The sequence below is a fragment of the Pyxicephalus adspersus genome, chromosome 7 (assembly GCF_032062135.1).
Source record: "Pyxicephalus adspersus chromosome 7, UCB_Pads_2.0, whole genome shotgun sequence".
Lineage (NCBI taxonomy): Eukaryota > Metazoa > Chordata > Amphibia > Anura > Pyxicephalidae > Pyxicephalus > Pyxicephalus adspersus.
The window spans coordinates 50,636,524-50,650,966 of NC_092864.1; the positions used below are offsets into that span (position 1 = coordinate 50,636,524).

At 38.0% G+C, this 14,443-nt stretch overlaps 1 protein-coding gene across 1 annotated transcript in view; it reads right to left on the reverse strand.

Moving 5' to 3' along the window:
• The window catches only part of TTN (titin), a 229,257-nt gene that overhangs the window by 49,362 nt on the left and 165,452 nt on the right, over window positions 1–14,443 (reverse strand). Inside the window, exons 262-287 of the mRNA XM_072418400.1 lie at window positions 14,295–14,443; window positions 14,007–14,157; window positions 13,567–13,848; window positions 13,067–13,369; window positions 12,675–12,977; window positions 12,296–12,577; window positions 11,858–12,157; window positions 11,471–11,773; window positions 10,315–10,623; window positions 9,946–10,227; window positions 9,558–9,857; window positions 9,165–9,458; window positions 6,107–9,073; window positions 5,695–6,021; window positions 5,322–5,606; window positions 4,921–5,220; window positions 4,220–4,522; window positions 3,837–4,112; window positions 3,446–3,745; window positions 2,894–3,196; window positions 2,506–2,805; window positions 2,010–2,297; window positions 1,523–1,819; window positions 1,030–1,332; window positions 632–937; window positions 255–542 (exon numbers count right to left, since the gene is read on the reverse strand). Of these exons, the coding sequence (XP_072274501.1) occupies window positions 255–542; window positions 632–937; window positions 1,030–1,332; window positions 1,523–1,819; window positions 2,010–2,297; window positions 2,506–2,805; window positions 2,894–3,196; window positions 3,446–3,745; window positions 3,837–4,112; window positions 4,220–4,522; window positions 4,921–5,220; window positions 5,322–5,606; window positions 5,695–6,021; window positions 6,107–9,073; window positions 9,165–9,458; window positions 9,558–9,857; window positions 9,946–10,227; window positions 10,315–10,623; window positions 11,471–11,773; window positions 11,858–12,157; window positions 12,296–12,577; window positions 12,675–12,977; window positions 13,067–13,369; window positions 13,567–13,848; window positions 14,007–14,157; window positions 14,295–14,443 (10,101 nt within the window). The remainder of the gene's footprint in view (window positions 1–254; window positions 543–631; window positions 938–1,029; window positions 1,333–1,522; window positions 1,820–2,009; window positions 2,298–2,505; window positions 2,806–2,893; window positions 3,197–3,445; window positions 3,746–3,836; window positions 4,113–4,219; window positions 4,523–4,920; window positions 5,221–5,321; window positions 5,607–5,694; window positions 6,022–6,106; window positions 9,074–9,164; window positions 9,459–9,557; window positions 9,858–9,945; window positions 10,228–10,314; window positions 10,624–11,470; window positions 11,774–11,857; window positions 12,158–12,295; window positions 12,578–12,674; window positions 12,978–13,066; window positions 13,370–13,566; window positions 13,849–14,006; window positions 14,158–14,294) is intronic.

Consider the following 14,443-nt stretch of genomic DNA (forward strand, 5'->3'; position numbering starts at 1 on the left):
TAATAAATCAAAGATGTTTGAAATGTAGTGGTCACAAATATAGCATAAGCGATCCCCTATATATACAACAATGTTGTCCCTTAAAAATAATTTACTCAATAAAAAGTAATATAACCCAAAACTATATTGGGTCAAAACAAAGCCAGAAAAAAAAAACGTATGAAATGTGAAATGTTTACCTTACTGTGTGCCACACTCTCAGTACCTTATTAACATAAAATAAGGTAATTTACTAGTAATGATTATTTACTTACCAAGTACTTTTACAACAATAGTGTATGACTTCACACCGCTGCTGTTCTCCAGTGTCAAGATATATTTGCCAGCATCATACTTGTTGACATTTTCACAACGCAAGAAGGTGTCATGGTCTGTAGACTTGATATCAAGTCCCTGTCTCTCTTTAATGTTTGCATTTAATTTAGACCAAGATATCTTTGGAGCTGGGCGTCCTCTAACAGGTACATATATCCTCATTGTAACACCAGCACGCAGTACAAGAGCTTTCCTCAAATCTGCATCAAGCTCTCCTTCAGGTGCAACTTTAAGAATAAAGAAAAAAAGTTTTACACTATATTCATACAAGCAGTAGGCAAAATGAAATACAATTTCCAAACAAAAATGTACTCACTTAGGATGTCTTTAGCAGTATGTTTGTCTGGAACTTCGCTGGGATCACTATAACCGACTTTATTCACTGCTGAAACACGGAACTGATATTCAGTGCTTTCCATCAGGCCAGTAACAGTGTAGTGGGTGTCAACCAGGTTTCTAGGTAAGTTGCATCGCACCCAGTTATCTGTATCAGCTCGTTTAACTTCAACTAGGTAGCCAATGATGGGGCTGCCACCATCATAAGCAGGTTTACTCCAGGACAGGCTTATGCTGCTACGGGTTGTGTCAACAACCTTGGGGAATGCAGGAGGTCCAGGTGGATCTAAAAAATTCATAATAAATATTCATAAGACCATCAGTAAAAACAAACAATTGTGGAGGGGGTGGGGTTATTCAGTTGAGGCTACAACTTACATTGAGGATCAAGAGCAAGTACTGCCTTTGATGGGTTGCTGGGCTTTCCTGGTCCAGCTTTGTTCAAGGCAGTCACTCTGTACTCATACTCAGTACCTTCTTGAAGTCCAGTTGCTTTTACTGTTCTTTCAATTACAGGTTTTTTGGTTACCTTTGTCCAATTGAAAGACTTTGTGTCACGCTTTTCAAGCATATATCCAGTTATTGGAGAACCACCATCATTAGCTGGTGCTTTCCAGCTTACAGTCATGTGATCCTTTGTAATGTTACTTATAACTGGTGGATCACATTGTCCAGGCACATCTGTGAGGAAGGATAAAATGTTTAACCAAAATATAAAGAAGGTAAAAAGAGGTAAACCTACAAAATGAAAACCTGACAATAATAGTTTAAAGATTGAATTTAAAGTTAAAGCTGTGATCTGTTTTGGCTCTGGTCTAGATGATCAAAAAAAAAAAATACATTAAACATTTTAAAGTAACATATGTCATACCATATGGGTTCTTAGCAATCACAGATTCAGTTAGAATAGGATCTCCAACACCATATTTGTTTTCAGCAGAAATGCGGAATTGATACTCATGTCCTTCAATCAACTTCTCAATGCTGCAACTGGTGATTTGCACATTAGCAGTCACTTGTGCCCAGTTAGGACGACTTGTTTCACGCTTGTCAATGACATAATTTGTAATATCAGAACCACCATCTTCAAGTGGAGGCTCCCAGCTCAGCATAGCACGGTCTGAATACATATGGTTTATCTTCACAGAAGCAGGAGGTCCAGGTTTATCTGAAAAGTAATAACAAAAATTTTACAAAAACAATTGGTTGCACATCCAGGGAGCTTTTACATTGCAGGTAACATTGAAAAACAAATGCACAAAAATATTCTAAGGCCAAATGAAATTTTTAAGGACATTATAAACAACAGGATTTTCCTTTTTTGAATGTGAGAGACAGAACAAGTAGCATCAACATACCTAGAACTTTGAGCTTGATAGTAGCAGATTTAGAGCCACTGGCATTCTCAGCCACAATAGTATATTCTCCTGTTTCCTTGCGGTTAACACTAAACAATTCCAGAAGAAATAAGTTCCTCTTGGATGATATTTTAACACCCTCAGCAGGTTTTACAACTTCATTGTCCTTCTTCCAAGTGACTGTTGGCATTGGTTTACCAAATACCTGAGCATCAAGACATACATTTGATCCTGCTTTAACTGTGATCAGAGATTTCATCTGTATACTGAGGTCAATCCTGGGTGGAACTGGAAAATGAAAAAAGTTAAATAACAAATACTGTAAACTTTGATGTTTTTATTGGATTTGATATGAGCAGTTTTGCAGTACTTGATTTTACTAGTTAAATCTTGTCTATTATATATAATATTTTGTGATAATTTATTCCTGTTTTAGCAAAAAAAAAATTACACATTGGCTACAAGTGATTTGAAAAAAATGTGCATGAAGTAATACCATTTTCAGCCTGAATGACAACTGGATCTGATGGCTCAGATGGCTTGCTGATGTTGATTGATGTCTTGGCAATTACTCTAAACTGGTATCTCTCATTCTCCTCCAAGTCGGTAACAGTAAATTCTTCTGTTGGGACTTGAGAAGCAGTTGTGTTGCACTTCACCCACTTTTCACCAGGAAGTTTGCATGCTTCTACAAGGTAGCCAACAATTTTGCTGCCACCATCATGCTTTGGTCTTGTCCAAACAAGGGACACGGTGCTCCTGGTGATATCAATAACTTCAGGTTTTCCAGGTGGATCTGTAAATTAACATTGTTTATTAGACATTTTAAATAAAATGGGCAGTTTAAGGGGATTACATAATTTTAAAACATATTTTATACTTACCAACTGGTGTTCTTGCAGTGACGTACTCAGTGGGCTTGCTAGGTTTGCTAGATCCAGCTCTGTTAAGAGCAAAGATTCTGAAAGTATACTCTAAGCCTTCAATCATGCCAACACATGGATATTCTGTTGTGCGTACTGCAGTATCGTTGGCCTTCACCCACAGCAGGCTATTTCTTTCCTTACGTTCTATGGCATAACCTGTAATGGGGCTTCCTCCATCATTATCAGGCCTATCCCATGCAACAAATATGCAGTCTTTATTAACCTTAGTAACATGGGCATTCTTTGGTTCACTGGGAACATCTGAAAAAAAAAAAAAAAATAGCATCCTTTTTAACGTTCACCTGACTCACATAGTAATTTAATTAAACAAGGAAAATTGCCAATTGCATTCTGAAGCATGGAATTTTGGGTAGGATACATAATACAAAAAAGGAGTTTGAGTTAGTTAAACTGATACAACCTTTCATCAATATATTATAGCTTATACATGTTATAATAAATAGTTCAAACTAAAGCACTTTCAATAAATAAGTTGGTTTAGTTACATACCGAATGAGAATTTAGCAATAATGCGTTCAGATGTAATTGGCTCTGATACTCCAAAGCGGTTTTCAGCGCGGACCCTAAAGATGTACTCTTGTCCTGGGATAAGTTTTCCAACACGGCAGCTAGTTTTGGTAACAGATGTAACAGCTGTGATCCAGTCTCCCCTGCTTACATCACATTTTTCAACAACATAGTTTGTAATGTTGCTACCCCCATCTTCAAGAGGCAAGTGCCATGAAAGTGTGCAGGCATCAGAATCTATCTCAGAAATCTCAAATGGTGGCTCTGGTGGACCTGGAATGTCTGTAAGAAACCAACAATGTATGTTGTACCAATATCTTTTTTAACCGATTCTAGTCAATAATAAATAAAATTAAATTAAACTCATACATACCCATAACAATTACACGAATCCTTTGAGAGGTAACACCAGAGCTGTTTTCCGCAGATAATGAATAATAGCCACTGTCTTTTCTTGTCACATCTTTTATTATAAGAACTGTTGAATTCTGTCCTTTGTGGACTGTCAAACGACCTGATGGAAAAACATCTACATCTGCTTTCATCCATTTGGTGGTAGGTGCTGGTTTTCCATAAACATGGGCCTCAATTCTTAATTTTTGTCCAGCCTTGATGCTGATTTGTTCAGGCATTAAGATCTTAGGTGGCACTATAGATAAAAAGAAAAAAATACATAGGATAGATTTATACATTATAAACGATTCCTTGAGATTAATTTACTTAAAAACGGTAAATTATATGACACATATTACTTACAAAGCTGTTCTTTAATCTCAAAGAGTCCTTCAGCCTCTCTTGGCAAGCTCACACCAACAGAGTTTCTGGCTGCCACCCTAAACTTGTATTTTGTTCCTTCTTTAAGTCCAACAACAACAATATTTAGATCTTTTACAACAGAATACTGGGTCCAGTTGTTCTCATGCTGTCCTTCACTTTGGTAGCTAATAATATACCCATCAATCTTGGCACCGCCATCACGCAGGGGTGGAAGCCAAGCCAGTGTGGCACTGTTCTTTGTAATTTCTGTAACATCAAGCTTCTTAGGTGGATCTGGCTCACCTGGTAAAATAAATGAGTAAAATATTGAATCAAATTCACGTATTTTCAATATTTATTATACTTTTACATTCCTAAACAATATTTATCAGTTAAGACAAAAAAATGTCAAACAGAATGTACAGTTTCATTTGGTTTAGGAAAACCACAAATCAAGCTTATGTGATCATATGTTTGGCCCTAAAGTTGAATTGCTCTGCTATGCAAAAAAAAAAAAAAAAAATAGCAGCTAGTAAAACATTCCTATGTACTCCATATCATATCACCAGTAGACTGTCTACCCATACTGCCATCTGGGGTAAGAAACTGCTCATTGAATAAACTCTCATATGTAAAAAACTGAAATCTGGTTGGGTTTATTTTATTAGAGCCAAAAAAGACATAATATTTGCAGAACTTACTTATTGGATCTGTTGCAAGTACTCCTTTAGGAGTGTCTCTTGGAACACCTGAGCCATATTCATTAACAGCTGTAACTCTGAAAAAATATTCAGTTCCAGGTACAAGATTAGCAACTTTAAAACTAGTCTTCTTCCAGTCTGCAACTACTGTTGCCCATGTCTTTCTGTCCACTTCACGCTTTTCTAAAATGTAGTGTGTCACAGGGCTACCACCATCATTTTCTGGAGGTACCCATGAAAGCTGACATGACATCTTTGTGACATCTGAGACTGTAAAGTCAGCCACGGGTCCAGGAGTGTCTAAAGATCAAAAAGAAAGCATCAATTAAATTAATTCACATTCGAATATGGCAACATAACAAGTGTATTTTTTTTAAAACTGTTTTAATTGTTTCTCTTACCAAGTACCCTGACGTTCACAAATACTGCCTTTTCTCCAGCAGCATTGACAAGTGACAAAGAATATTTGCCAGAATCATCACGTGTGGAGTTTTGGATTACTAGGAAAGCCATTGTATCAAGAATGTCAACTTGTCCTTTCCTGACAACATTATCAATTCCCATTCTCCTCCATGTAACTTTAGGTGATGGTCTTCCTCTTACCAATGCAAAGAGTCTGATAGGACAACCTGCTCTTACAGTGACTAGTTTTCTCATGCTGGCATCCAGTTCAATTTCAGGAGGTTCTGTAAAAGGGACATTTGCAATTAACATAATTTTTTTCATAACAAATAGGTCAAATTTGTGAACATTTTTTGTTAAAGCAATATATACCAAGAATTTCTTTAGGTGACACAGCCTCTTTGAGTTCAGCAGGCCTTCCAATGCCAACTTGGTTCTGTGCAGAAACTCTAAACTCATATTCTTGCTTTTCATCAAGGCTGGTTGCAGTAAATTGTGTGTGGATCAACTGAGCTGCAACATTAAGTCTCTTCCATCCAGCCTCAGGATCCTTGTCTTTAACTTCAGTTTTAGGCCTCATTTCTACAACATATCCAATGATTGGAGCACCACCATCATAGACAGGCTTTCCCCATCCTAGAGTAATTGAGGTCTTTGTACTATCAGCCATCTTTAGATTGGTTGGAGGACCAGGAGGTTCTGTAAAATAAAAACAGTGGTGGTAAATTACTTAAAACTTACTATTATTAAAAAAAAAAAACGATAAAACTAAATTACAAATTACCTATTGGGTCCTTTGCAACTACTGGTCTTGATGGTCCACTTGGATCTCCTAAACCGATTTCATTTTCTGCTTTTACGCGGAATTGGTATTCATGTCCTGGGATGAGATTTGTGACTTTTAAACGTCTTTCTGGGATGGCAGTTTTTGTTACAGGAACCCATCTCATGGATCTCTTTTCTTTCTTTTCAAGAATATATCCAGTAACAGACTTGCCACCATCATATTCTGGTGGATTCCAGACAACTGTCATTTCTTCTTTGCTTACTTTAGTGACCTCTGGAGGCTCTGGAGGTCCAGGCCTATTGTATTTTGTTTTAGCAACAATTGGTTTTGTTTCTGTGGGTGGACCAGTACCTAATTTATTTTCTGCACGAACTCTAAAGATATATTCATTTCCTTCTATCAGACGAGTCACTTGCGCATGGGTAAGAATTACAGAAGCAGAGTATGTAGACCAAACCATTCGCTTGCTTTCACATTTCTCCAAAATATAGTTTTGTATCTCACATCCACCATCATCTTCAGGTGGATCCCAACTAAGTGTACATCTGTCAATTGATACATCAGAAACCTTCAGATTTCTTACTTCTCCTGGCACATCAAGAACATTTACAGTAGCATGTGCTGTAAAGCTTCCAGCAGGGTTTGTTGCTGTGACAACAAATTTGCCACTATCAGATCGCTTAGACTTCTCAAGGATAAACTTGGTGTAATCTAGTCCATTTTCAACCTTCAGCCTTGGTGATTTTGTAATATCTGTAGTATCTTTGTCTTTTGCCCAGGAAATTTCTGGCTGTGGTTTTCCTCTTACTCCAGCTTCAATTCTAATTGTTTCTCCAGCTTTGACAACAATCACTCCAGTTAATTTCAAATCTAATGCAGGTTTCGATAATTCCTCTTTAACTAAAACTTCAGCTGTCTTTACCCAGTTGCTTTCACCTCCTTCATTCTTGGTCTGAACTCTAAATTGGTATAGCTGATTTTCACTGCATCGATCTATAAGGTAAGATGTTTCTTTGATGCTGCCTTTATGGACTCTTTCCCATTCATCAGAATCTTTTGGTTTTCTTTCAACATGGTATGACAGATTTGGACTTCCACCATCATAATCTGGTCGTCTCCATTTTAAGAAAACAAATGTCTTGCCTACTTCAGCAATGTGAAGGTTTTCAGGTTCACCAGGTTTATCAACTGGATTAATGGCCAGGATGGGTGTCTTGGTTTCAATAACTGGACCAGGACCAACTTTGTTTTCTGCACATACTCTAAAGAAATATTCATGGTTTTCAATGAGAGATGCTTTTATCAACCTCTTTGTAAGATCAGAAGAGATTACATACCATCCTCTTTGACTTGGTTCACGGTATTCTACAATATAGTTTGTTATCTCAGAGCCACCATTATCTTGTGGGTTTTCCCAGGCAACCATGCAAGAATCTTTTGTAACATAGCTTATCTTAAGATTCTGACAAGGCCCAGGTCTGTCAAGTACATTTACAATAACCATACCCTGGGCTTGACCACTGCTGTTCTTTGCTAAAAGTGTATATTTACCATGATCAGCCCTTGTTGCTGATTTTATCTGCAAGCCCACTGGAGGGAAATCTTGAGTCATTTCAGTCCTAATGTCTTTAGTGACCACTCTACCATCCTTAGACCATGTAATATCTGGGTCTGGTCTGCCCTTGACACGAGCTGTAATGTTAATTGTTTGGCCAACTCTTACAGTCAGTAAGTCACGACAAGTCAAGTCAAGATCAACTTCAGGTGGGTGAAGAATATCCTTTGCGATTACAGATTCTGGAAGTTCTCTAGGTTCACCTTCACCTATTATATTTGCAGCTTTTATACGGAATCGATATTCATTTCCTTCAATTAGACCTGGTACCCTGAAAGCACATTGTTTAATTAGTTCATCTGTGTTAATTCTGCTCCATTGGGCTGATCCTGACTTCTGACATTCCACAACATATCCCAAAATGGGGCTCCCTCCATCTCTGGTTGGTTTTGTCCATACCAAGTCAGCAGTTTCTCTGCTCTTGTCTTTAAGCTTAGGATTTATAGGTGGACCTGGTGGAGTTATAGGGCGAGAAGCTTTAATTGGATCAGATATTGGAGATGGTTTACTTAGTCCAGCAATATTTTCAGCAAAAACTCTAAATTCATAAGTGTTGCCTTCGTATAGGCCAGTGGCACGGAACCTAAGATCGAGCACTGGAGTCTTGTTTACTCTGACCCATTTACCAGACACTTCTCTTCTTTCAACAATATAGCCACTAATTGGACTGCCACCATCCGATTTAGGAATAGTCCAAGTGACTGTTGCAGCACTTTCAGTGATGTCAGAAACCACAGGCTTTCCTGGTGGGGATGGTGGGTCAAACATATGCTTGGCAACAGTTGGTTGTGACTCTAAGGGTTTACCAATACCCATTTTGTTTTCAGCACTGACACGGAAAGTATACTCATAGCCTTTTTGAAGTCGTGGAATCTTAGCTTTAGTTTGAGTGCTTCCAGAGCTAACTATTCCCCATGTTTCTTTCTTGCCTTCACATTTCTCCACAATATAGTTCATTACTGGACTACCACCATCATCCCTTGGTGGCCTCCAGGAGATAACCATGTATTCTGGAGTAACTTCCAGGATATTTATTGGACCTGTTGGTGGACCAGGGACATCCAAAACTGTTAGGTGCAAAGCTGCTGTCTTGCTTCCAGCAACATTTGATACTGTTAGCAAATACTCTCCTGTATCTTTTCGCATGCAGTCCTTAATAGTAAGAACAGTTGAAAAACTGTCAGTGTCAATTTTGTAGTTGCCTTCTGATTTGATTTCAACACTGTCAGTCACCCATTTTGCAGTTGGAAAAGGGATTCCTCTGATAATTGCAGGTAGTCTTACAGTTGTACCAGCTTTGACTACAAGACCTTCAATTAACTTAACATCAACTTCAATGGTTGGAGCAGCTGAAAAATTAAAGAAAAAAGTTAAACTGTGTTTAGCCATGTTGCATAATACATGTCTATCGTTGTCTTTAACAACAATAATAATAATTACCCAGTTTTTCTTGACACTCTATTGGTACAGTAATGTCTGGCCGACCCAGTCCAGCAATATTTTGAGCTCTTACACGGAATTTGTAAATCTTTCCATGTTTCAAACCAGTGACAACACATTCAGGTATAGAGACAGTCTTGAAGTTGGTCCAGTCCTCTGCACCATCTTCTTGATAGTCAACTACAAATCCAGTGATTTCAGAACCTCCATCACGGTCTGGATAGTTCCAAGCAAGAGATACCTCAGTCTTGTCTACATCTACATGATGAAGGTTCTTTGGAGGTCCAGGTGGATCTGAGCAATAGAAATAAATGTGTGTTACATTGCAACAATTCCTAAAGTTTTATTGGAATGGTTTTATTTTTAGCACAGTAAATTCAAACAAATACTTACAAATTGGATCAATTGCTTTTATTGGTTTTGGTGTCTCAATGTAAGAGCTTCGTCCATATTGGTTTTCTGCAGCAACTCGGAACAAATACTGTGTACCCTCCATTAGGTGTTTGGCCATAATACTGTGTTTCTTAGATGTGGTTGAGATAGGTACCCAGCGAGGATTGGCAACATCACGCTTTTCAACAACATAATTGGTAATAATAGAGCCACCATTGTCCTCAGGTTCTTTCCAGCTAAGATAGCAGGAGTCTTTCCTGATTTCACTAACTTGTAGATTCCTTGGTGGACCAGGCTTATCTGAAATATACAATGTAAAATGCATTATTCCTTTGCCTATAAAAATTAATAATCTGAACTGATGTAACATTTTATCACTTTATCTTACCAAGCACAATAACTTTTACTTCAACGGTCTTAGAGCCTGCTTCATTTTCTACAGTGAGAGAATAAACTCCTGCATCTTCCTTGACACAGTTGCGGATTTCAAGTTTGCTTCCTACAGGTGTGACCACAATATCAGCCTTTATAGGCACTTCTTTGCCTTCCTTCTTCCAGGTAACTTTGGGGAAAGGTACTCCTTTGATTACAGCACTGAGTGCAATAGTGTTTCCAGCTTTAACTTGCTGCTCTCTTGCCATGTTAGCATCAATTATCAACTCAGGAGGTTCTGTAATAAAAAAAAGTATTTGTAAGTTTATTTAAAACAGTATTGGAATTGTAACAGCTAGATGTTCTATTTAAATATATATCTCACCAAGTCTGTCTTTAACAAGAACTGGGTCTCGGACATAGGCAGGTTCAGATTCCCCAGCAGAATTCACAGCTTTGATTCTAAATTTGTATGTGTCACCTTCTGTGAGTCCCACCACTTTATGTTTCGTATCAGGACAACCATCAGGGGCATGGTTGGATTTCTTCCATTCTTCTTCACCAACCTTTTGGTATTCAACAAGGTAACCGATTATCTTGCCTCCACCATTGTGTCGCGGAGGGTGCCATGACAAATCAACTGAATTTTTGGTCTTGTCAACTGCTTCTGGGTTGACTGGTGGGCTTGGTTTGACTAAAAGTAAGATAAACATTTGTTCATAAAACATAATAATTTTAAATTAAATTGGTATATCTGTATTAACAGACATAAATACAATAGACTCTCGACTATCCGGCCTAATGTGGCAGCAGGGTAGGCCGAATAACAAAAAAAACAGATATTTGGAAGTCCCATTATTAAAGTACAATACTCACCTCCACACAGTGTTCCTCTCTCCGCACCCGTGGACATCTGCTTACAGTTCCAGAGAGCTGGCAGCATAGACGTCTACAAGTGCACCATGCAGGAGCACCACAGCAGACGTCCGCCCACGCTGCCCCAGCATTTTAGAATGAAGATTGTTTTTTTTTTCCGGACTCCGTACTAGGCTGGATAGTACAAAGTCCGGATGGTCGCGAGCCGGATAGGCGAGATCCTACTGTATTAAATATAATTTATACAACTTCACATACCATAAATTATATAATTACATTGTTAACCTCCCTGGCGGTATTCCGGAGTGTGGCTCCGGGTTTAATTTTCAGTGCCAAAAGGGAGTTTCAAATGCTACCTGGTTGCCACATTCCAGCTGCGCCCTCCAGCAATGCCTGGCATCTGCCGGCATCACCAGGCTACACAGATGCCGCCTGGCATCCACCAGTCCACATTTTAAATGTACCACTTTTACATTTAAAAATACTCTTTATTCATAACGCCAGGGAGGTTAATAAGCTATTGCTGCTATTACCATTACTTAATATTTGTTTTTCTGTATAAGCAGATGTAAGAAAAAGTAAAAAAAAAGTGATGCCTAAACATTCAAAAAGAGTCATAAATACAAATTTTAATTTGGTTGACTGATAAGAAAATATTTTCATACCTATTGGATCATTGGCAAATATGGGTTTGGATGGTGGACTGGGATCACCAACACCAATTTCATTTTCAGCTGATACTCTGAACTCATATTCACATCCCTCCAGAAGGTCTTTAACTCTGAATTGTGTGTCTGGATAAATTGGCTCTCTTGAGACTTTTGTCCACCTATTGGCCATAGTTTCTTTCTTTTCTAGAATGTAGGCAAAAATAGGTTTTCCACCATCACGAGGTCTGTTCCATAGGACCAAGGCAGAATCTTTAGTTATTTCTTTGACAAGTGGTTGTTCTGGTGCCTCGGGAACTCCTACACAGAAAAAAAATTGATTTAGGTAAATGTCATTGTATCAGTGCATACCTGTCAACATTAACTATATAAATAATAACATACTGAAGCGATCTTTGGCCTTCATTTCATCAGACAATAGAGGATCACTAATGCCATATGTATTTTCTGCACATATGCGAATAATATATTCCCTTCCTTCAATCAGTTTGGGAACCTTGCAAGTGGTTTTGGTGGTTGATGAGGTTACTGGCATCCAGAGGTCTCGGTGAGTGTCTCGCTTCTCAACTATGTAGTTAGTAATTGCACTACCACCATCATCAAGAGGAGGCTTCCATGAAATAACCATATGGTCTTTATGAACCTCATCAAAGATCACAGGACCAACTGGTGGTTGTGGACGATCTATTTAAAATAAAGAGGAAAAACTGAAAAGCATGTAGTATTTGGTCAAGGAATAAAATATCTAAAGTAAAAAAATATTGCTACATAATTCTAAAACAATGACCTAGGTAATTACATTTATTCATGTCTTATCCTTACCAACAACAACCACTTCACACCGCCCCTTTCTTGATCCAGTGCTGTTTTCAACAACCACAGAATATTTGCCAGAATCTTCCCTTACAGATTTAAGGATTCCCAAACACAGTGTGTTTGGAGTGGTCTTGATCTTTGTACGATCATCTTCCTTAACGGTTATTTCATCTTTAAACCAAGTAACTTTGGGAGCTGGTTTGCCTGTGTACCGACCAGTCATTGCAAATGCTTCTCCAACTCTTACAATCAGTTTATCTCTGAAATCAAGCTCAATTGTTGGTGGAGCTGGAAGCAAAAAAAGAAAACAAAAGAAAGGGTAAACTAGGGAATCAAAAGCCTTTTAAAATAAAATGAAATGCAAAGGACTCAGAAGACATCATACCTAGTTCATCTTTGCAAGTTATTGGCTTTGTGCAGAAGGATGGTTTGCCTTGTCCAACAATGTTGACAGCACTGACTCGGTATTCATAAGTGTCACCTTCCTTTAGTCCTTCATGAATATATTTTCTATCCATCAGCTTTTCTTTTGTAGCTCTAAAGAACTTATCTTTGCCAATAAGGCGGCACTCCAGTATATACATTGTGATATCAGAACCGCCATTGTATTTGGGTGGATTCCAGCTTAGACTTATTGAGTCTTTTGTAACTGAAGTAACTTGAAGGTCTTCAGGACGCTCAGGTACAGCTTTGTATTAAAAAAAAAAACACACTTTGTTACATTTTGGCAATTACATCAAAAACAACTGAAAAACAAATATGATCCTGCTAACTTACATATTGGTTCTCTTATAACAATTTCCCGTTGGGTCTCAACAAATGGGCCCATGCCAATAATATTTTCTGGTGCAATACGGAAGAAATAAGCTGCTCCTTCTATAAGTCCTTGCACTACTGCATTTTGCCTTGTTACAGTGTATGACACAGGAGTCCATCCCCTGCGATCTGCTTCACGCTTCTCAATAATATAATTAGTGATTGCTGAGCCACCATCATCCTCAGGAGAAAACCATGTCAGCTTACAGGAGTCAGTTGTCAGATTTTCAGTCTGGAATGGCTGGCTAACTGGTCCAGGAACATCTGCAAAAGAAGAAAGAAGTTTAGTGATGTATTTCCCTGCACTTCACTAAAACGTTACTCCATTAAACTTTGGTCAATACCTATAAATTTTGTGTAAAAAATCAAAGGTAAAAACGTCTAGCTGTGATAACATAATGTCACTTAATAATGATCAATTAACACATTGTAGCACAAATACAACATATAAGTTTACTAACCTAATACATCAACAATGATAGTCTTTCTTCTTTCACCTCCAGCATTTTTGGCAACCAGAGTGTACATGCCTTGGTGACTCCTCTGGCATTTTTTAATGACCAAAGATGAGCTGATAGCTGTTGTTTCAATGGTAGCCTCAAGGGGCAAAGCTTTTTCATCCCTATTCCAAGTGATTTCTGGAGCTGGTTTTCCGGAAACATAAGCTATGATTCGGATTACTCCACCAGCATGGACAACAATTCTTTCTTTTACACTGGCATCCAGCTGAATGTCAGGCAGAACTGTAAACATTGAGAAGAAATAGTTTATAAGGCATTCCCCCAAGGGACATATATATATATTGATTTTTATTCTACTACATAAAAGAATACATCTAAATAAAGAAATAAAAATATTGATCATGTTACATATGGACACTTTTGGTCTTTAGGCTAGGTACCTGTTCTGTCTTTGGCTTCAATAACATCTGTGACATCACCTGGTTCCCCAACACCGGCAGCATTAACAGCTCTAACTCTGAACCTATAGAAGCTTCCTTCTTTCAGTCCAGGTACAACAAACTTAGTTCCTCGGATTTCTTTATCTTTAGCCTTTAAAAATGTAAATGTCAGGTAACTCAGATAATAATACAAAACAAGAAGAATTCCAATATATATATATATAAGCCAAATATTTTCATGGCTATAAAAGTTTAAGACATAAAATTTTAAATAAAAAGTCCACAAACCTTTTCCCACTCTTCTTTTCCTTCTTCCTTATACTCCACAAAATATCCTGTAATTGGAGAGCCACCATCTTTAGAAGGTGGGATCCATTCTAGATCAGCAGTGGACTTTGTCCAGTCAGTAACCTTTGGAATTGGCGGTCCAGGTGGAG